The sequence below is a fragment of the Epinephelus moara genome, chromosome 1 (genome assembly GCF_006386435.1).
Source record: "Epinephelus moara isolate mb chromosome 1, YSFRI_EMoa_1.0, whole genome shotgun sequence".
NCBI lineage: Eukaryota > Metazoa > Chordata > Actinopteri > Perciformes > Serranidae > Epinephelus > Epinephelus moara.
In genome coordinates this window covers 43,089,392-43,113,935 of record NC_065506.1, presented here as the reverse complement: position 1 = coordinate 43,113,935, position 24,544 = coordinate 43,089,392, and the positions used below count along the sequence as shown (strand labels likewise).

The following is a 24,544-nucleotide window of genomic DNA, read 5'->3' as shown; positions in this document are numbered from 1 at the left end:
CCTAAGTAAAGCACCGAGCTCCGTGGACATTACTTTGCTTCCAGCACAGAAGATCACCTCTCTTAGAGATGAAAAATGTGTGTTCACATTCATTTTTATAGCAGATTAGCATAAAATAAGCACCCCGTAGTATAAAATGTTATTTATTTTAATAGAATTTCCATCTGCCCATCCCTTTTTAAACAAGTATTTTAAGAGTTAATGAACACATTATCTTCAGAGCAGACCTTGACTGTGAAATTAATTAGACAACATAAAATCCTTATGAGGCATAAAACTCCATTTTACGCATAAATATTGGGTATTGCTCAGCTGAAAGCTCGAAAATGGGTTACCTAAGGCAACAAATTAATAATGTCAGCGTTTTCAAGATGCACCGGTGTCAATATATGTCGGGACTTGGACAGAGTGCTCGCACTTATTGAGCTGCCAAATGGGTAAACAAATTAACTTTGTTACACTTGATGATAAATTGTTTATCTGATGATTTTTCAAGGGTGCTCTTATTCACTCTGACAAGCTGTAACACTCTTGGTTTAGCCCAATCAAAAACTTGGATATTTTAATCTGCTCTTTAGATTGTAATATGTTCAAAACTCGCAGCCATTAAAAGCATTACTATTGTGCCATATAGCATAATGTACAAGGAAAGAATAAAATACAGAAAAAATATGTATAGCTGAACATGTTAATACATTTAATGACAAACCTCCTTTGTTGGCAGAAAGGAGCACATACTGTAGGACTGGCTTATTTTTCTTTTATTCAGTGTGTTAACATGCACACTTCTAATTTGACAAAGGGGATACTGCAGTTGTTTTATCTGACAGACGGTAAAAACATCCAATCGACAAAATTGCTTGTTTGTGACATGTAACAGCGATACAGGCTACTGATTTATTTTTTTGTACATGTTTTTTTCCAGGCAGCAGTGCCGAAGTGTGTGGAGAAAACATCAAACACAATTTAATGATGTTCGAGTCCTCTGCTCACTGACACGCAAAGGGTGGTGAGGTACACTGACTCATCTGTGTCTAATCCGCCAACTGACTCTTAATACTGAAATTTCAATTTCAGAGAATTGGGCTCCCAAAATGTTTTTTAAAACATGACATTTTCTGATAATGTTACAACTCTCTCTCTTAACATTATAACCTTGTTCTGAAAACTACTGCTGCAGCCTTGTAATACTGTTATTTTCCTTTTTCAAATCATCACGTTTAAAAGTTTATCTTCGTAATTCCATGACTTCTTTCTTGAAAGTACATCTTTATCCTCTCAAAATACAACTATATTTTCTGTCTTTTTTCTTCTATTTATCTAAAAATACCACAAACACTCATGTCTTTCTTGTCAATTGCTTGTGATGGGGCAATATGAAACAAAGAAAATGCTTTCAAGTTAGCATTTCAAGCAACAGAACTTGGGTCCTAATAATGGGTTTTTGTGCTTTGTACATCCATCAAAGCAAACGACAAGCAACAAGATCCTAACAAGATCTTTCTTTTATTCTGTGCTGATAGAAAGATTATACCTGTAGACTAATCTCCACATCCTTCTTAAATGTTACCCATCTATCATGTAAACTTTTATTTATGGAAATCCATCCATGTGCTTCATTCAAACTGTTACCTCAATTTTGTTACACACAGTAATCGGGTGGTTGAGTGCATGTTAACATACTGATTTGAGTATTGCCAATACAAATTTACAGAAATTTGAATATTTTAAATTCAACATTTGCTTTTAAAGATTCAGTCCCTGAAGTAAAAAAACAAACAAAAAAGTCGAGGGTATAGTGTCAAGATGCGTTTGCTGCTGTGCAATTTCTATCGCTCATAAACTGAGTACATATTTGAAGCAAAGATAGTATGCATCCTGACTGCAGTTTGTAAGCTTACATGGCCTCCATTCGAGGTTCACATGATTTTCATGTTGAATTGTATGGGTGCCTCGGTCGGACTGGCCTCCTCTTGTTCCTCTTTACGTGGCACATATTCAACCTCTATACTCGACTTAGTATTGTCTTTCCCTCGACTCCAGAGGAATAATATTACAAGACAGAAGAGGACAACTCCGAGGAAAGAGATAAATCCCATGGTGGTTGCAATGATAAGTGTCTTAACATCAAATGGAAATGGAACTGTGGCCCGAGTCACATTAGCACCTTCATCGTTGGGCTGGTTGGAAATGAAGGCAAATGTCTTGTTTGGTTGGTGGGGCCAATTGGGGGAGTAGCTATGCACAAAAAGGTGAGCAGCTTTGGTGTCATTGCCCGCTGCATTGCTTGCAATGCACAAGTAAGTGCCGTTGTCTTGGATTTGGGCGTAACGCACCTCCAGTGTGCCGTCATGAGACACAGAAAGTCTTGACCCAGCAGTTTTGGTCGTGATGTATTCCTTCTTGGGGGATAGCCACATTATCACAGGGGCCGGATCACCCTCAGCATGGCAAGCGAAATGAACCGTAGTTCCTTCATCTACATGGCTTTCTTGAACCTTATAATCCGTGATCTTTGATTTCTGGCAGATGAAATAGTCAGAAGGAAGGATGTCTGGGAAGTCCTTGAACTCTTTTCCTTGAACTACCTCAGGCGAAGCACACATGGGCTGTTGTCTGTTAAAGTTGAGCCTCCACCTCCGACGGAAGACCCACAGCAAGCGGCAGTCGCAGGCCAATGGGTTGTCATATAAAGCCAGAGTCTCCAGGTTCCCCACTGAGTGAAAGACAGACTCCTCCAGGGTGTTCAAGCTATTGCTGGATACATTGAGGACACGGAGGTGGTTGAGTCCTCGGAAAGAGTAGGGCTCAATGGCAGTTAATCTCCCACCAGCCAAATGAAAAGCCTGGAGCTTCTGTAGATTGAACAGTTGGTTCCCTTCCACTGTATGAATAGGATTAAAAGACAGATTCAAAAACCGCAGATATCTTAGGTGACTGATGGCTTGGTAGGGGATGACAGTAAGATTACAGTTTGTGACGGACAATGATGTGAGGTTGAGTCCAAATAAGCATTTTGGCGTCATGGTATCCAGGGCAGGCATTTGAGAAATCTCCAGCACTCTGAGCCGATACAGCCTCTTAAAGGAGTAATCCCTTATGACAGTGACATTGAGATAGCGTAATCGAAGTGACAACAGGTTATGCAGATGGCTAAGGGCATCAGTGGGCACTGAGGCCAGATTGCATCCCTCAATGTTGAGGCTTTCAAGGTTGCTGAGGCCATGAAATGATCGGGGTGAGATGAATACTAGGTCATTGTCGCCAACCTCCAGAGCCCTCAGGTTGTACAGCTCCTGGAACATGTAGTCAAGCAGAATGACAATTTTGTTCTCACTAATATCCAGCTGGGTGAGGTTGGTCAGGCCTGTGAACACCCCCAGCTGAATGAGCTTCAGCTGGTTGTTGCGCAAACCTAGAGTTCGAAGATTCATAAGGTTGCCAAAAGCCCCAGGCTCGATGGATGAAATTGTGTTTTCGTTAAGTTGCAGCTCCTCCAGCTGAGGGTAATTAATGAACTCCTCAGGCCCAAGAGTTTTCAGACGGTTCTTGCTTAGGTCTAGCAGCCTTGTTTCAGTAGGTATGCCCTCGGGAAGAGCTGCAAGTCTCCGTCGATGGCACACAACTGAACGCTCCTGACCGTTGCAGTCGCATCGGGAGGGGCAACCGGTGGTGGAGCCAGAGAGGACGGTGCCCAGCATGAGGATCAGGATGGGCTGCCAGCATGCCACCAAGTAGCTGTGCCCTCCTGCCTCCCCAGACACCATCCTACTGCTTACCTGTGTAGACAAGGAAAAAGAGGAGTTATTAAAGAGGAGTGGTGGTACACAAAGGGCTTTGACAATTTTGAACAATGTCATGTCATGCTCTCAACAGATAGAAAAAGAAAAGTTTTGAAAATTATAGCTAAAGCCCTGTTTGCAGGGGACTAGTAAAACCAGGGGACCTCAGGTGATTTAGACATCACAACACATCTTTAGACATCACATCTGTGTTTTATGGGCCGCATTCGCACAGGAAAAGTGAAATCTGTATTTTACCCATTCTTGAGAATTGGGACAAATCATGTCCCACCAAGAAAACCCCAAAATTATAACTAACCAACACACTAATTTCATTTCTGGGGTGAAATGTTACTTTTAAAGGAATTGTATGCAAGAAAGGTTTTGACCAGTTTTCATTTTTTTAAGTTCTGAACTTGCTCTGTGCCAGAAATCACCCTTGCCCCAGACAAGAATTCACAACTTCAATTGAAAAATCAGTTAAAGGCCTTTAAAATCTAAAACTAACAGTACACATTGACAACATTAGTGTAAAAAAAATCTGCTATAGCCATCTTTGCTTTAAAGGAGCTATATGTAAGAAATCTAAAGCAAATAGTCGTAAAATCATCCTAATATGTCACAGAGACTAAGGAATAATGTTCATATAACATACTGATCTCACCGACAACAATAGTACGGCCAGAATATTTGCATCTAAAAAAAATTTTTGCGGTCCGCAAATCATGTTTATGTTTTGAATTTGTGTTTTGGCCTGCTGCGCCATCCACCGCCGTCTACCAGTCACGCAGTCAGTAGAGTCTCAGCATCAATTACAGTTACGACTGAGCTACAGCAGCACGGCAAGCAGCATTAGCAGTGTCCCAGCATGAGCAGCCGGCTTCTCCTCAGCTGTATCCCGGCAGCAGCGTTAGCAGCAGAGAAGCCAGACTTGCTCGAACGGTCCGCTGGAAAACCGAAGATCAAGGACGCAGCGACGCAGCTCTGCCACGGCAGCCGCCCGTGGGCAAACAAATCAGTCTCCAGCGTGCTGCTGTCCAGCAACCTCGAATCTGTAGGGGAGGGGGGGGCGGACACGACTCAGGGCAGTATTTTGAATTTGAGTGCAGTAACCCTTTTGGCCACATTCTTACATACAGCGCCTTTAAATTTTTTTAAACGTTTTTGTGAAAATGTTGCCCCTTTAAGGATGTGTCCCACTTTTTTGTCAACTCCAATCAGATTTCTACGAAAAACATAATCTTATTGGGCATAAAACGTGGAAGCTATATCCCAAGGACTCCTGTCCCACTCCCTGGTTTCCAGAAAGGCAGGAATGCTGCTCAGGTACTGGTAAGCTTTCTATTTTTTGATAAATCCATTGAATAGTAATTGCTCTCAGGTGTGTCTCAACCAACATGTCAATGCCATAGCCCTCCTAAATTGAAACTAAATAAGAATTCTTATTATGGTTTAAAATAAAATGCCCACTCACTACAACTTCTGTGAAATGAATAAATAGATAACTTTTTGTCAACTCCCTAAGACTACAAATCAGTCAGATCTTACTACCTTAGATTAAAAATCGAAACCACAAGTAAGTAAGGTTATATCCTAGTTCTCAAGAATGAGTGATTTACTGAGTGATTTACTCCACTTCACACAACACAAACACTACAGTGCACCACCAGTGGTGATGTACAGTGTTAACTGCCTTTTTCTTTTACATGTTAGTGAAACAAACAGAGCCAATTCTGCCACACATTATCTTATGTCATTTATCACAGATTTTGCTTTTCTGGGTTCGAGCTTTCTCTTTCAGTGAACGGGTCTCCATTCCGTGCAGTGACATGAGCCTTCTGCGCCCAAAATGCTGTCAAAACATTCATTCACATTTGCCAACACAGCCTCCACAATTCTCAACCTGGAAAGAGGCAGAAAAGAAGCGCAGAGAAATCAGACCACCTAAAAACGTCATAAAATCACAGAGATGCCAATTCGCAAAGGACTAATATTTACAAAGGCCCTTTTTTTTTTTTTTGGCAAATTGTGGTAGTCAAATTGCAATGAAATTTTTATGTGACAATTCACGGAAATGGCAGATTTGCACAGGATTACAAAAAGTTGCTAGAGGTCCCCAGGTATTACTAGTCCTGTGTGAATAGGCCTCATGTCATTAGTTTTTAAGAGAAAGAAAATGCACCAAATCAGGATTCCATTCAGCCGGATATCATGTTTTGAGATGAATGAATGCTTGAATAACTATCATGTGTCATAATTCCAACTGACGACATAAAATGAAACAGCTTTCAGGAAGCAAAAGCTCTGTCTTTTGACTAATAAGGTTTTCATTTTCAGACAGATCCAGCTGGATATGGCTGTCAAAATGTATAAGAATAACAATAACACATTTTATTTTCAGTGTTTAGTAATTGTTTCCTTAAAATACTTTCCTTAGATATCATAAAAAGATCTGAAATATCCTAGAAATGCTTTCATGTTTCATAACATACCAAAACAGTTTAATGAACTATTGTTTTGCAATTCACAATTTCCATGACAATACACCATTTTCTAAAACTAATGAGTCCTCCCAAGTCTCAAGCCCATTTTGGCTCCTTTCTTAACAGTATGAGCTGAATACATTTCTTACATCATGAAACCCTTTGAAAAACCTATTTTCAGAACTTTTGCAAAGTCAGTGGAAATCACAATTGCGCTTTTATCTGCACACCTTTACAAAGATATAAGCCCCCTTCCCTCTTTCCTTGCATAAAATTCCATTATTGTGACTTTCCTCACAAGTAATGAAATCAGCCAATCAATAGAAGGGCTTGGTCACACAGTATAACCACCCTGCTGCGCTTTTGACTTCTGAGCATGCTGAAAAACAATTACTGCCAATATCAGTGACACGTTGCCTCCGCTAGCACAAATGGTTTTTAATTAGCAGCCAAAAAATTCCATGGTATATCTTCAAATGGCTCCCTGAAATATTTGCAAACTTAACACATCCCATGCCACTGCTGAGCTGTTGACCTTGCAGTGATATAAAACAGAGATTGCTGCCAAGCGGTGATAAATGGAGAGAGGGAGATTGTCAGAGGACTTTAAACCCCTATTTGATTTTGACTCAGGGGAACTTTAACTTGCTAAAACCTTCAAGCTCTACTTCTCACATCAATCATGCGATTTAAGTCGCAGCTATGTCTGTGGGACACACTCTTAAAAGAGCCTCATGCAAAGTAAGAGAAATTACACTGTGATTTGTTTTTCTTTTGGCATTTTATCTGAGCCGAAAAGAATCTGAAAAATTAAGCCAAAAATTAGAATAATGTGATAGCCAAGTATTAAACATCGATCAGCCAAAACATCAGACCACTGACGGGTGAAGTGAATAACATTGATCATCTCGTTACAGTGCAGTTTTCTGCTGGGAAACCTTGGATTTTAAGATTTATGTGGATGCCACCTGACATACAACACCCACCCAAACACTGTTAAAGTCCAAGTAACCCCCATTGTGGCAACAGCAGTCCCCCATGGCAGTGCCCCCCACCAGCAAGACAATGCACTATGCCACACTGCAAAAAACTGCTCAGGAATGGCCAGAGGAATATGACAAAGAGCCCAAGATGTCAACCTAGCCTCCAATTTCCCTAGATCCAAATCCGATTGAGCATCTGCGGGAGGTGCCAGTACCACATAGGACCATAAGTCCAGTCCGCAGTGGGGCCTCTACCCTGTCAAGGCACGGACACAGGACCTCTAGTGGTGTCCTGTGGTGTCTGGCACCAGGGCGTTGGCAATGGATCTGTTGAGTCCTGTGGGTTGTGAGGTGGGGTTCTGCCACCTCCCATGGATGCGCGACAGTATTGGGATCTGGGGAATTTGGAGCTCAGGTTGATACCTTGAGCTCTTTATCACATTCCTTGGGCCACTACGGAGTAGTTTTTGCAGTGTGGCATGGCCCATTAGGGAGTGCTGTTGCCGTGAGGAGGGGTGTTTGGGTGGGTGCTACACGATAGGTGGCATCCACATGAATGCCAGGACCCGAGGTTTCCAAGCTGAGCATCGCATTGTAACAAGATTATCAATCTTCTTCACTCCATCTGTCAGTAGTTTTAATGTTATGGCTGATTGGTATAGATTGCTTTACATTCGGGAAACTAAATGTTTGAATTTATTTAACATAAATCAGTGATGTGAAGAAATGTTTCTTTTATTTTTCAAATAGGAAATTCCATTATGGGAATATAATATAGTCTACGTCCGAATATTCATCATGTTGTCATACGTGGGAGCTGAATAGGCACTGTGTGTTCTGTCTGTAGCTCATTCACCGGAGGAGTGTTTTTGTAAGAGCGCTTCAAATGGTCGGTGTAGTGCTTTTTAGAACCTCTCTGCCTGTCTACCACGCTGTCATGGTGTTAAAAAAATATTAAGCTTGATAGTGAAGATTAGACTCATTCTGCTTTTATTGCACCAACACAAATTAAACATCACTCTCAGTGAATTAAAGTCATGGGACTGAAGCAGCCTGGATTGTGGTCTGAGTAGCTGCAATGGAACAGTAATTGCAGCTTCCGTTTTCGCTTCCTCCAGAACTGTTAATTTCTGCTGCACATGTCAGACACATCGGGCATCAGTCCAGTGTGTATAGAGCATTGTGAAAAGCAGACTGTCAGAATGAAAGCCTAAGTGTCGATCGGTGGCGCCTTTGTGACCCTCCCACTCTGTTCCATCTTCCACTAATTACGTGAAAACTACAAATGGATAGCATGTAGCCTCATCCAGTGGGATGGTGAAATGTTTTCTAAAACAGACAAGCACGCGTTTTACTTTGATCCTCTGTGACAGATGCTAAACCTTCGAGTAAAATGAAACCCTACTAAGATAGTCGATGGAGAAAACGGCTGACATGTTTATCTGTTTGACACAGAATGAGATTTTTGTCTTGTCAAGTCAGGCATATGAATGAAGATGAGGCTCACTGATGTCCTTGCTAATCGAAAACAAGCAAATGCAAATGCAGTGGTGATTTTCTTACCAGAGTATCATGCATGATTTATGATTCAGAGTGTAGTAAGGGCAGGGGTACTATCTGTGTAGTCTGGCCTTACAGCTCAGATCTGCTCGCTGTATGACCATTTTGTTTTGACCTTGAGCTTAAAAGATAGAGACTTTGGCAAATAACCTCTCATTTACTGTCTTTACATACACTGCTTTTACTCTTTACATGTTCAGAGCAGGGTTTAAAGTCGTCTTTCCAAGGTAAAAAAAATTGAATTTTAGTCCTTGATCCATCACTCCACATATTTTCTGTCCCCACTCTGATTCTTACTATTTCTCTTTTTGATGGTATTGTGCAGGGGAGGAAGATGACTGGAAAAGCCTTTTCTCTCCTGCCCCTCTATGACTGCTTGCATTTTCTCTGCGGACCTCTCACCCTGTCATAGTCCTCTTTCAAAAGCATGTCTCGGCTTACCATTAGTCTCTTGTTGCCTTGAATCTCTGCATCTCTTCTCTTGTGGTGCCATGTGGTTTGATACAGGGCAAACTGAAGAGAGGTGTGCACTGCTAATGGGTCACTGAGTTTCTGCAAGGAGCATGCAGACAAATGAGCTTTACGCATCAGTGCATGAATGCCCTTGGGTTGTTTTTAGTTATTGTTAAGTACGGTTGTTGTGCAGCATAATGTTTGAAGGACTGTTGGGATATTTACATTAAAAAGGGAACTGGGCCATTTAATGATAAAGATTATTAAACATTTAAAATATACAGGAGACAAAAAAACATAAGTAGGTCAGGAAAAATGACTTCAACTCTGAAACACATCATAGGTGCAAATACAAAGCTTTGACATTAGTTGCAAACCAATTAGCATTATTTTTCAGTTGCCTGTACTCTGTATTTGTCTATTATTTCCCTGTTGGATAGTTTCAACTTGTGACCGCTGTCATGAATCATCAGTGCTGCTTGAGTTCTGAGAGTGTTTCCCTTGATAGAGTAAATAATTCAGCTTTCAGTTTGGGCACAGATGATTTGTCTTTTTTGTTTTCATAGCTGACAAATGCTGAAAATCAATCATATGACCAAGTCTTGTTTCAGCGATTGTAAATGTGATTAAATTATGTCAGAGTTAAAGTCCTTTTTCATAAAGGTCCTACGTTTCCTTGTCACAACCCTGTACACGTGAGCATTGAATTTTTGGGAAAGAAGCTGTGATGTCTTTGTGGACAAAGTTATCAGTTTATAGGAGGGCTGTCTTGAGTACCAGTTCTGGGGCTTTGAAGCTTAGTTTTGGAATGGTAGATGAGAGGACATTATTTAAGAAGGTTCAGTCATTGCATCTACAATAATGCGACAGTTAGCCACTTTGCCAAGCTGGTTGTAGATATGTGATATGCCAGTGTCCTTTGGCATCATTGGTATATCTGGCACTCCACTTTTTAAGGGTCATCTTTGTAGATTTTTGAAACTATTCCAGATGCTTGTGAGTCTGTAAGCTGTTCACAGGTGGTCAAACTGTCGGAGTCACAAAACTAGGTCTATTACTAAGTTAAAATGTTCTTGTCTGAGAATATTTAAGAATGATTGTTAATGTATAATCAGTTATGTTGCATTACTGTTCCTTACTTATTGGGCTATTTGGGATTTTTGGGGTTGTGGTAGAAAAACGATGCATTCAAATAATATTATGTTTTAAGTGTTGTCTTTTTTCTGGTTTAATGGCCTTGACGCACCAAGCTGACGGTTGGCCGTGCGTCAATGTTGGGGGTCCATGTCATTGGTCCGACAGCCCATTGGTTCGACATCCCATTAGTCCGACTGTCCGCGGTGCTGAACGGCTCGTGGCGGGCGTATGGTGCGCCGCGACCGGCTCTGGGTCAGCTGGGAAAGGCTTGAGGCGGAGCAGGCTTACGGCTTATGTATGTATATTTCTGATGTGTTTGTCACTTTCTTTTTCATTTTAACCCACACCATGATCTTTTCCTGACTCTAACCAAGTGGTTTTTGTGCCTAAACCTAACCAGACCTTAACCATAGGGCATCATGATGATTTCGGAACGGACTTCGGAACAATGGGTTTAATATGGTCGGAACAATGGGCTGTCGGACCAATGGGCAGTTCCCAATGTCGGGCTGTCTGTGAGTGTCAGTAACCCTAGGTTTTGTGGTGTATCCTGCACCTCTGGCGCTGTCAGACTTTGTCGGCTATATTTGAGCGGCTTCAGCATGTTGAATTGGTGTCCGATCAGGCAGAGCACGCAGTGAGTGAAACCACTCTGTTTAGCAGTTAAGCTCAGTGCACGCGAAGAAAAATGGAAGTGAGGAAAGGAAACAAATGGCTAATGTCAAGAGTGCGAAACAGACCTGTTTTATTAGGTTAGATTATTTATTAGTCTTTGAGCTATTGAGCAGACATGGATCATAATTGTTGGTGATATTGTTCACTAGCGCACGATACATTTTTGTTCTGTAAACATCTGGTTGTTTTGGTAATGTGCTAATTGGCTAACTTGCGTCTTAAATCTGCTGTGTCGGTCTTCCAATTTCCCTTTTTGAATGATGAATAAACTACTGCCGCCTGCTGCTATGGAGAATTGTCTCCTCTCAGGCAGGTTCAGAACATATGCTAGTTGGCTGTTGGCTGTAGTATTTCTGGTGTGTTCAAGTGCAACTTTTTGATCGAGACACAGGCAACGTGAGGCGACACAATAGTCCACCTCCATTGCCACTTGTTTTTTGTTGTCAGTTTAGCTGTTCTATTATTTGGCTTTACCTACGTGGCCATTTTAACCACATTACTGATAATTATTCATCAAAACTCTTACTAAAATATTTTGTGAAAGCACCAATAGGCAACCCTACAATATAGTGGCAATCAATATCAAAGTCAATATCAAGGTGTTTGGTAAATTTACTATCATATTTGATTTTCTCCGTATCGCCCAGCCCTAGTTTACAGTATGTATTAAAATTACAATCTTCTTAAGACAGTCAAACATATGCAATCCATAATTTATCTTGTACATCTTGGATATGTCTCAATCAGTGATGCTTTTCTGAATTTCCCCCCGGGGATCAATTTCTTCTCAATTAAGTCTTATCTTATATTTTATTTCTGTTAATGACAGCTGCTGATAAATGATTGCAATCTCTGGACGACTTCTAGCTTCAGTTTTCTTCATTACAGTCATGAGCAGTGTGCTCATTAGCATCTCTCTTAAACATAGCTTGATGTTGAGTGGCAAACATTTCTCCAACAACTTTCATTATGCCGTGACTGTTTAGAGAAAAGCAAGGATGAAACGGAAAAGGGAGCTACAAAGTAACAAGTAAATATGTATAGGATTTAAGAGATGGAGATTGCTTTCACTGGTGTGTTTGTGTTCGGCTGACAAACTTTAAAGCAAACATTTAAAAGTCAAATAGCAAACAAACAAGAAAACATTTTGGGCTGCAGAGAAGTGACAATGTTTGTGGGAGATCACAGTGGACAAGTCTCTAGAGTCTCACTCTTTTATGAGACTGCACTGCAATATTTAATATCTAAACAGCAAACATTTTCTGTGTTTTTAGTGCCGACTGCACAAAAGGTTTCAACATATATCGTTTAATTTACTTTGTAAATTAAAATTAGTTGTTTAAATCTATTCTTGAATTCATCACATTATAATTGGCACAAAGATATTTAAATTAAAGCTAAATCTCTAGCGTGCGCAGATCTAGGCATGCAACTGCTTAACATGCCAACAGTAATGCTACAACAGATATGCAATGACCTGCAATAATGATTGTATTACATTTAATACTTGCAGGGTAAACCTGGACACTTAAGAACTGTATTGCCTGCTAATCTACATCCTCTAGAGGATTGAGCAGTCAGATATAAGGGATGAAAACAAACCCTCCATGGAAGCCTAAGATAAAGCAAACAACCCCTGTAAACCTAAAAAGACACTGCATGGCCTGATGCTCCACCATGCCAGGATCAAATGCTTAGAGAAAGACAAAATGGTTCAGTGCATGCATGGGAACTACTCCTGTTGAGATGCAGAAACACACCTGCATGGGGTCAGCAAACTCCCGATCTTTCTTTTCTTGACAGCAGTATCCTCTAGCTCGCTGGGCTCTCAGCCACAAAGGCATACACATTTTGCCTCAGAAGTTACTGCACAGAACATACCCACACCCATACTTATCATGGAAGGAGATGGTGTCAAGAGAGATTAGAGGAGTCCGGATAATTATAGTGATCACTGTGGAGGACACGGAAATGCACAGAAGCCTCTTTTTGAAGGACTGGTTCATGCAGAAATGAAAGTGTTAGACGGTATTTAATTGCCTGCGTCAGTTTGTATGTCTTCATAACGGACAATGAATTCTCATGCTGTGGTTCTCTGAAAGCCTACTTCAAAACAAACCTACTAAAAAAGCCTCATGCCCCATAATCCAGCATAATAAGTGTTCAGAAGCCAAACAATTGCACTGAATCCAAAAGATTTACACCAGCATTCAAAGCATTTTTTCATTAAAACTAGTTTCCTGCAGTGTTTTTGCATAATGATTTTTCGGGCTGTTTGAGAAGCAGTTCACGGACGCTTAAGAGGTGGGGAGGTGTGCGCCTGCAGAGCTCTGTGTGACTGTGGAAACAATTATGACCACAGAATCATAATATTGTATGTAACGTTGTGTTGGCACAAAAGAATGTAGGGAGAGGAGCTGAGGATTTACAATGATTTACCTCAAAATCTTTTTGCGTTCTCCAAACAATTGCACGGACATAAAAACATGAGAATTAGCCAGACAGTTCGTGCTGGTTTTGGAGAATCGTAAGGTGATCTAGAGCAGAGGTCTAAAGGGTGTTTATCCAACAATTTCAGGCACATACTGAACCTTTGGCATTCATGCTGGATAGCTTTCAGTTTGACAGCTGACGCTGTAGATTAATGGTCTTGAGGATGCCAGCGGACATGGAGTAGTTGATCATAGAAGCCTGTTCACCACCTCAACATTACTGTGGTTAATGGAACTGAAAAGAACAGTCTCCATTAGGCTGTCTATTTGACTCTGCCTGGTTCAAAGTACCTCTACTGCACTCTGACCAACACAGCATTCATCCAGTTGTCACAAGTCATGGCTGGTATGTTGTGAAAGGTGGTCAAGCAGGTTGGCTGCTTTTATTGTAATGTAATACTTATTTAATCCCAGATGTCAGTATTAAAGTGCACTCAGAAGACCTCCACCAGGCGACTGCATCCTGGCTGCAGCATGGCTGCTGAAGCTAAGCCTGGCCACTCCAGACAATGCTTGTGGTGCAACTACGATGGAAATTGTCCCTCCTGATTTATTCATGTTGTATGGTGGAGGTTGTATGGAATTAATCTGCAGATGCTCGGTTCCGAGACCAAGCTTATATGGATGGGGCTTGGGCAATATATCAATATTATATTGATAGCGTGATATGAGATTAGATATAATCTTAGATTTCTAATATATTAATAGTGTTGTCTTTTCCTGGTTTTAAAGGCAGCATTACAGTAAACTTTCATTCATTTTCTGAACTTAACAGACTGTTCTAGCTGGTCTATTGTTTGTCTACTTTATTATATCCACATTACTAAGGATCTCTGTAAAAGCACCAATTGTCAACCCCACAATATTGTCGCAATATCTATATTGAGGTACTTGGTCAAAGATATCATGATATTTGATTTCCTCGATATTGCCAAGCCCTGTCAGTTTTTTGACCACAACAAAAGTTAAGAATGTGGCCTGCTCAGACTAGTTAAGCCTTGTTGTTTCTAACTGAGCCAATTTGATAATGCATTTTGTGCTTAGCTTTTGCTGCGTCATCTCATTGAGGACTTGTCATCCCTACTGGCTGGTTAAGAGAAGTGAGGAGTCAGCAGTCAGTGGCATGTAAAACAGTCATTAAACATGTCTTTCAACAAATTTGAATTGCTGTAACCTTGAGAAGTCCACACAAAATATTAGGCTGATTGTTCCAGTAGTTTGTGAAATTAGCTGTGGACAGACAGATACACAAACACAACGCGCAAACACAACCAAATGTATGATCCCCTTCAAGCTAACACCCAGCAGAGATAAGAAAAACCCAAACTATTTGTGCCATCACGTGAAAGGCTGTTTTTCATTTATAACTACACATAAAAGGGGGTATTTTCTCTGTGTGGTATTTCTCGCACAATAAAGCAATAACTAAAGCGAGCTTTTAACAGTGAGTGCTGCAACCCATTTCACTGCTCACCTTGCTGCATACGTGGTTTTGGAAATGAATTGTTCATGCTCTGCTCCTGTCAGGGCATACCCCCTCAGGTTAAGATTACAGACTGTGTATGCACCTCCAACAGGACGGGTGCTATGTTCAAAGGCACCCCAAGGGTGCTGGCCAATAGCAAGTCTGTAAGAATTGCATCTTTCTCACATGTTCATCCTCTACACTACTGATCTGGAAATAACCAGCTTGGAGATCAGAAGGTGTCTGTCATCTCCTGTGTAGTCAGCGGACGAGACTAATCATCTTTGATCCTCCATCTTTGTCAGTGCATCTAAAATAATTATATGGATCCTTTTTAATATGTCGCACAGTCACCTTATCATGACCTGATGAGCGGCAGTTCATCATTGGCTGCAATAACATTTCTCATGATAAGTGCCCAGGTCAACTCGCTCCAGTATTTTAAATTATCAGGTGTTTTTCACAGAAGACATTTTGACATATCACAGTAGGAAAAGCACATGGTTAAAAATAATGATGGCTGAAATCCATTTAGGTGCTTCGGTTTTAGGGTCCTACTATTGTGCATCCATTGTTTATGAGATTAGTAACAACAGCTTTTTCTATGACAACAAATCAAAAAGTCTGCTGTGAAAAAGACCCCTTATTATTCCCTAGAATTACAACATGAGATAAAAGAAGTGATGTGGCTCACCGCAGAAACAAGCATAAAGAGACACCCAGTACCACAGTGCTAGACAAAAACCCTAAAACACTGCAAAAAAAAAACAAGACCAAAAAAAAAAAAAATTCACATCACTCCAGCAACAAGAAAGGCAACACAAGACTTGGTAGTCTTTGTTGCATTGCTCATAGGTGCAGCAAAGACAACTTCGGTTCCACATGCCACAACAAAAGTAAAACTTGTCACACAGTTCTTCCCCAGTACATCATACGTGCGTCATCGTGGTGTGATGTGTTTTTAGTTTTTATGGACGTGCCTTTATGCTCTGATTGGTCCGCACCTCACGCTGTGTGCATTCTCAAAGTTTAGAAATTGTCAGTGTGCCACAATCACACATAAACAGGTCACAGGACCCTCTGGCATGAATGCAGACAAAGACTCATAATCCATAAATTTTAAAATGTCTAATCCTTACGATCTTTGTCTTTTGAGAACAATCAATAAAGTATGTTAGCATGGAAACGAGCAACTGGAGCGCTATCAAAACCTTTTGTTTCAAGAGAAAAAAATCATTAAAAACAATCTCACTCAGCAAACAAAGTTGGTGTTTGGAGTCGAGGGCTCAAGGCATGTAAAAAAAACAAACAAAGGGGAAATCCTAAGCACTCCGAGTTGAGCTGACACCTACGTATCACGCCCTGAAGACGACTCCTGCTGAAACGTGGGTGTCAGCCGTGCTTGAATAAAAGCTTTTTACTACACGCAGAACTCTGACTGCATCTGAGTTCTCTGTCTTTATTGTTCGTTGAATGTATGTCAATGTAACAATAAGCATCTGTCTTGACAGAGATCATTTTTAGAGCTGTTGACCCGGAGTTTTAGGTGACTTGTTTCTGCCGATCTAAAAATAATGATCACAACATCACTCGTAGGGAAATGGCTCATCCCGACTGGCTGAGGATTGACCTATGTTCATCAGAAAACTCCAGCTGTGTTCATAGATGTGTTGTTACAATGTGTAACCATTATTATTGGATTTCAGTGGTTGGATTATGTTAAATATTAAATATAGGTTCATCATGAGATTAAGATCACTTATTTTGTATTTGGTAATTGAAAATATGCTTGATTAAACTTAAATGATATTCCTTAAAAGGGTCAGATCAGGATGGGGCTGATATTGAGAGTCAGGATTTGCATGACTCCACTCGAGGGCTGGATTTAGAAGCATAGGGATCTATTTATGATTAAAGGTTCAGTCAGTTTGTAGGATTTAGGGGGATATATTGGCAGAAATGGAATATGAAATAATAAGTATGTTTTCTTTTAGTGTAGAATCAGCTGAAAATAAGAATTTTTGTGTTTTGTAACCTTAGAATGAGGTGTTTATGTCTACGTAGGGAGCGGGTCCTCATTTAAGAAGTCCGCCATGTTGCACCGCTCTTGCTCTTGCTCTAGATAGAGACGAGAAACTGCTTTAATCAGTTTGTTTTGGAGAGGAAGAGACCTCTGCAGATAATTTGGCTCCTGGTGAAAACCTCCTGAACTTCTGTATTTCAACTTATTAGAGAAAATAGCTGAGCCCACTCAAAGGTGCTGGGCTAGTGGCCCATCTGTGACGAGCTAAACAGCATTAGGAGAAACTCTGTTTTTTCTGTGGTGAGGAAGAGACCTTTGAAAGTAGTTTGGCTGCCGTAAAAACCTCCTGAGCAATGAACACTGAAGGAATCCTAACTGGGACTTAATGCTCGACGCATGGGAGAAATTTTAGCTGGTTGCAATCTCCAATCCTCACCCCTGAATGCCACTACACACTGCTCCTTTTAAGGTGTATCAACAAAACAGACCATAAACCAAAAATTCAGAAGTGTTTTAAGATTGGACTTCCATAATGCCCTGTTATTTTATGTTTCAAAATTGAAGCTGCATTATAGTAATTTTGAGCCAGTAGACTTAAAAATGAACCCATAGCCTTTAAGTACTGTGATGTTATTGTGACTAATGTGCTGGACTCTGCACTTATATTCTTCAGGGCAGTTTGCTCGGCCTTGTGAGAAATGTTCCAGTTATCACTGTTACTTGAGCCCTTTTGTGTGGTCTTTCAAGTCCTGATAAAAATCTCTCTTTAGGTTCCTCGACGTTCGACCGTCTTTACCAGGCACTCGACTCTACACAAGATACTGGCTCCTACTCTACTATTTCACACTGGGCAGGTAGTGTACAATCAGCGTGTGGGAGCTTTTGAGCGAGAAGCTTTTGAGCTGGGAGCAGCTGCCCACGGTTTTATATGGGGGGTCAGTGAGAGCCAGAGGGACTCAACCAGACGGGCTGGTGAACCAAAACAATTAACTGGAAGAGCCTGAAACCTGCGCAGAGCTGCAGACTGGGCTGTTCATTCTCTGAGATCAGCAGTACTAATAACCCGTTTACAGTCATTTGATTTAGTGTTGATATGGAAAATATTGCTTAATGGAGTTTTAATTTGCCAACCAAAGACGTTTTTATTCTACATTATGTTACATTATTTATTATATCAAGATCTAATTAAAGACGCTGAGATATTTTCATCCTGTTGGACTCATCAACAAGATCAGTCAGATTCACGATGAGGGATGTTAAAGCAGCTAAATGATCCTGATCCCTCATTAAAATGGAGGAAAAACAGGGGCCTCGAATGAACCTTGCAGTATTTTTAACCTGTTATCCACTATTACCATGCAGATCTGTTTCTTGGTTCAACTAAGTCTAACAGTAATACTACAAAAGAGGCTCCTTTCTTCATTAACACCCATTCGTCCTGAAAGTCAAGTAGGATAAGCTGGAAATTACACAAACCTTTATCCCCGACTCATCATCAGGGAATATAAGATGTTTTGGACTGGAATTGAAAAGAAAGGGCTAAATGCCACGCTAAAGGCAATTTTACCTCAGACAAGCCTCTTACGGCGCCTCGTGAAGAGCACAATAGGAGATTTTGAGAGATTTTCGTACCAAATCACTCAGGCAATAATCACCGGCCATGTTACACATATGAAGTTAGAGTACCTCTGCTTTTTTTTTAGCTGATGCAAAGAAACTTAGACAATTGATCCGAGTTGTGTGCTCGGATTGCTTTCTTTGAGTTCTTTGTCTTGGTGTCTTTTGCATCAGCCTTGGTGTTGTTAGAGAAATGTGGTATAAAGATTTCCAGAGACTTAATTACTTACTGCCCCGGTCCTTACAGTTTTGAGAATGCAGACATGCAGAGCAATAATCCATCATGTCCTTTCTTTCAAGTGAAAGAAACCAGACCACCGGTGTCAGTTATATTATAAATACCCGCCAGACAAAAGGACGGGATGACAGATGAACGGGAAGAGACTTCCAAGATTTCCACTGTGATGTATCACATTGTAGGCTCTGCTATCCAAGAGCTTGAATCCAGTCAGGAGCACGAGCATGAGGCAACCTCAGTCCTCCATCCTACCAGCCCCTGACTGTCTCATATTTAGCATAAAGCTGTTATTATTAAATTTAAATGAGGAAGGCTGCTGCAGAGCCGCAGGACTGTGACCTTCTGAATACATTTGTAGAACGCAAATTTGAGTATCCTGTGACAGATCTGCCTCTGTCTGTCACCTCGCCATCCAGCCGACACTGTATAAACACGTGGTCTGGCAGTCTTCACCACAATCACGCTCACCATTTCCTCCTCAAGGTGGCTGATGTTACCCATAATGTGGCAGCATCTGGATTCCAGATGGATCTTGTTTCAAGAGAATGCTTTAATAGTAACACCCTAGATGTTTTGTGGCCACTTCATACATTGCTCCTTTCTGGGGCATCGCAAATGAACTGTTATGTGCAGGAGTGCCCTAATTTTAGCTGTAAATAAAATGGGCTATAATTAGAAGCCAAAATCTTACATGGGAAAAATCAACCATAACAGAGCCCGCAAAAGCCTCTGATGGAGGTTGCGTTAATCATTCTGTATCAATCACAACGTTTACACGCACAAAATAATGTGGTTTTGGCTCTTACTCCATAGAAGACAATATTCCTACTAATCTGTTTACATGGCAAATGAAAATGAATATTCCACTGATATTACCATTTACATGCAGCCCTGTATACTCAGATTAATGTGCCCTTATGTCATCTATCATGTCAGTGTGGAAATGTGAAACGTCTTTGCATCAAACCTGGATTTTTTAAAGTTTTCTACCGCTGGCAGACATGTTAGATCGTGCAAACACAGCCTTCCTCGCTCAGTTGCTTCAGCCACCTTCTTGAAAAGGTTGGCATTGTGACATTTGTGCAGATCCAAAGGCTTCTTTCATTTAAAAGTTGCTGTGTTTCTTCCTCCGACCAGAAATGTGGGCTTTTCTTTTGGGCATGCATCTCTACAATCTATCCGTGACAATGCACAGAGCTGACCATAAACACACAAGAGGCCATGTGTTGCAAACTGCGGTAAAACCCCCAATTTAGAGGCATAGTCTGAATCTGATACAATTTAGAAAAAGTCCTAATTTGGAATATCTAATATATGCTGTTTACATGACCTTCGTCAAATTCAGAATATTTGTCATATCTGGAATAATAGTGGAATATTAGCGTGCTTGTAAACATAGCCATTGTTACTCACATATAGCCTACTGTATGTAGTTAACTCTGCTTTCATTTGAACATCCTGATTTATGCCCACAGATATTGCTGACTGTAACTTCCTCCAACATGTGATTTGTCAGTTTGACTATTATTCCATTTGAACTGGGAAGGAAACTTAAATCCATCTGTAAACACATTACTGTGGCTTTGATGATCCCCATTTGATCCTACTGTGAGAAAATTGGCTATTGTTCAGTGTTATGTAGACCGCTACGACACAGAATATTAAGCATATGACAGCGATGAACAAAGGCCTTTGAGAAAAAACAAACATGAACAGCAGCACTGCTTTGATTGTGCCTAGCTGTTGTGTTTTGTTTGGATTGGAAGATAGGCTCGATAGTTTTTATTGCATGTATGCACGTTTTCTAAATAATTTTGCTAGTATTAATAATTGTATTAATAGGGCTGGTAAAATGATTGCACAGATTTTTGCCTGTAATAAATAATATATGAGCTCCCGCAGAGAACCTGTTAAGCTTTATTTTCCTGAGATGTCTGAGTGAAGTGAGTTCATACTCCTGTGTGCTTATTATTTTTCAAGTATACACCATTTCTAAGCAGCCTATAGGTAAAAACCTCTCTGGATCCTACAGACCCCACAAGGTTTCTTTGTTTCAGTGTTTGTAGATGATTCAAATATATTATGGACTGCTGTTGGCCACTGAGCATCCTTGGAGGACAGTGGAAGTTATATGCCTCATACAAGTAAACAATAAGCATTTGAACTAAGACCACCCCAAAGTGTCTGTCATTCATAAGCAGCTGTTGTGTAAATTGAAAATGAGTAAACACACAATAGGTTTGTTTCTTAACAGGTTCTCAGGGATCACATGGATCATCTATAAATGCTCAAAATAGCTAGTACCATGCAAAACGATTTCACACTGTGCTCTGTTGTGGAAAACATTAAAAGCAGCTAAACTAGATATTTCTCTGTTGATGAAATTGCATGTGAAAGGATTCACTCATAGCGATGACCCCACGGAGAATGATGAACTCTGCAGTTCCCCTCCGTGTGTTGTAGTGACTCTTCGCTCACTGTTTTGGTTTAGTCTCATCAGCCTGGTTTCCAGCCTCAGCAGGCAGCTGTTTTCAGTAAAAATAGCTCTGATAGACCCACTGAACACTACCTGCCCAGCACCACATGGCATAGAGGCAAAGTTTGTGACTACAGAAAGACATTCAGGACTTGAAGAGCAAAGCCGAGCTAAAAAGAGTGAATGTTTATCAGGAGGATAATCTCCATATGCAGATATCTGCATATATATGCAGAATCTGTCGGCAGTGGGACAGGGTTTTGGTATTGAATGCATTCTGGTTTCTGTTTGTAGTCAATTATTGTGCAACGTGGTGTTGCTTAATCATGTTTGAGCAGGCTTATGTTGCATGCAGGTAGACAGTAGAGGTGGGGATAAAGAAGGACACAGCATAGTATCGCGATATTTATTATATTTATCGCAATATTGTATCGATACATGGATGCCGAGTATTGATACTTTTATTATGTAAATTGTTAACATTGCAAATACAAATTAAACTGTTGGAAGCCTATTAGAACAATACAATCAATTTTTTTAGACTACTAGATGCATGTTGCAATAAAAATGATTGAAGTGAGATGAACAAACTTTTCTTAATAGATAAAAACACATGTTGACCAATTTTTTCCTTAATTTGCAGTTTACAAAAAGTAATTAATTGCAGTATACAGTCTCTGTGAAGACTGACAGAGGCGGACAAACTGGCTGAAAATCAGTTCAGTGGAAATTCAGTTGAACCCATCGGCTATTGTCTGTAGACAACTTGGCTTTTTATTAGCTTTTAAAAATGTATCTGCTTTTATATGCAGATATCTGTTTGTAGAGATTAGTGCACAGTCAATTCCAACTCCATTCTCAGGTCCCTGGTTCCCAAGGTCATGGCCAACCTGGAAAAGTCATGGAATTTCACAATCTTCCGTTGATAACCTTCCATGTAATGTGACATAACGCCAAATTTATTTTCTGTAGCTGTTGACGTAACATTGTTCTAATATGTGTCGATGTGTGACAACATTTTTCTTAATTATCAAATTATGTTCCTTCTCGCTTTTCATGTGTGCCGGCTAACTGAAACTATGTTTCAATAGTTTGAATCTGACATGTTCAAAAAAAACCTGTCAAATGGGGCAAAACCTTTTTTTATTTTATGGAAAAGTTTTGAAATTTGTTCCATGAAAATTTGTGGGAACCCTGTGGATCTCAAGTTGCCGGACTGTAAATAAAGACATGGAGGAGGAAGGCCTGGATATCCGTTGGCTACCGGAACCCCCAGAAATATTGCCTGTGGCCCTCAGAAGCTAAATCATCATCAGACCGATAGTCGATGGGTTCTGAGATTGTTGGGAGGATGAAAACACGACTCCAATTCTTATGTTGCTCCGTATCTGCTGAATGTGTAAACATGTAATATTTGCAAATTTGTCACCTCTTTATATGGTCATAATATGTCAGAGTTGTGTTTGCTTATTTAGATCCCCATTAGCCGCTGTAACTTTGCGCTTGTGGACAAGAAAGGGAAGGACAGAAAAATCACTTGATGCAGGTTAAGTGTTGTGGTAATGCAAAAATACTTTGATACAGTGTATATTTGCATTATTTTACCAAATCAATGTTGATTAAATTGCGATGCATAATAATACTAAGTGGGGTACTTATAGATATGCCAATGAGACAAAGTGATACCGACAGCATGTATACTGTTGAGAAGCAGTATGCTCAGTAACAGTGAGTTTGTTTTAATCACTTATTCCTTCACCAGATGTAATCAGAAATTCCAGTCATAAAAATGCCTCGCTCATTTCAGTCCGTTGGAATTGATTTGAGTGCTCTGGAGCGGCAGACGTGCACACACAGTGACACGCATTAATAACTACCGGAGGGGAAAAAAAAAAAAAAGAAAAAAAAAAAGAAGATTCCAATCAGGTGTCATAACCTGATTACAGGGCCTCAATTAAGAGCTGCGTATGGCTCATAAAGCCTTGACGTGAAGAGCAGACCCTTCACTCAGAGACTGTCAGGGGTCTGTGGCTTGCAGAGGTTGTTACTGCACTGTTAAAAACAGAGTCCCCTCATCGATGTCTGCCTGCTGGAGCATTGCAGCCATGATTATAAAGATGCAAATGTAACAGGCAATAGAAATTAAACAAGGGGAGATCGTTTATTTGGCCTGCATAAATAATCATAGGGCATCATTCCCCCTCACCTACCCTCCTCATCACTACCACTGCCACCCATCCATCTAACCTGTGGCAAATCAAGCACCTGCATAGGATCTCTCAGACCCACTGGAAACAGCCAAGAGCAAAAAGGCTCCTGAGAATGAATAAGTGTGAGTTGAGATGAGTTTACTGGCATTTGAAGGAACATGAATGTTAATGAGGGCAGATTAGGAAGCAGCAACAACCACCCTGGCAAAAACACTCAGGGAGAAACACAAAACAGGCACTGCTCAGCCTCACACCTTCAGCTGTGATATAAAGAGGCAGGACATAGGTACATTCATCCATACACACACACACACACACACACACACACACACACACACACAATATTTACTAATAACTGTATTTAAAAGATACACCATGAAAAATACCCAAGCTTTTTCCTGTAACATTCAGATGATGCATGCACACGTACTGTACACTGTATGTGTGTGATCCCTACACAGTACAACCCCAGATTGCATAGCACACAGCAAAATGAAACCCATCTGGATGACAAAGCACAAATAAGATCTGGAGCCCTCCTCAGTGAATAATGCTCCCTCTCTCCGTCCCTTCCATTTGCCTATGATACACAATTTTATTCCTGACATTAATTTGCTCCCTGGCGATCCCCTGGCCCCACCACTGCACCATAATAAATCTGATCCAATGCCTCAGCGCTCAAAGCCCACCATAGAGACAGAGTACTTACCAGGACTGTCATGCAGAGAATTCTAATTCAGGCAGCTCCATGTTGCCAAGGAAATTCAAAATGCCTCCGAAAGCATGGAGACAGGGATGCAGGATTCAAGACAGGCTAGATTCAAATGGGAAAGAGGGATATATGCAGCGACGAGAATCCCTTGTCTGAGGGGCATTTGAGAAATGCCTTCGTCCTCTCCAGATGCGCTAAATCCGGCAGCACTGATAGGCTGACATGTAAACACACAGGC

At 40.7% G+C, this 24,544-nt stretch overlaps 1 protein-coding gene across 1 annotated transcript; it reads right to left on the bottom strand.

Moving 5' to 3' along the window:
- Nucleotides 1-220: 220 nt before the first annotated feature.
- On the bottom strand, nt 221-24,544 carry lingo1b (leucine rich repeat and Ig domain containing 1b). Its single transcript, XM_050042344.1, has 2 exons — nt 24,304-24,544; nt 221-3,779 (listed from the first exon to the last, which is right to left on the bottom strand). The coding sequence occupies exons 1-2, from the start codon at nt 24,313-24,315 to the stop codon at nt 1,920-1,922; spliced, it is 1,872 nt and encodes a 623-aa protein (XP_049898301.1). The 5' UTR covers nt 24,316-24,544; the 3' UTR covers nt 221-1,919.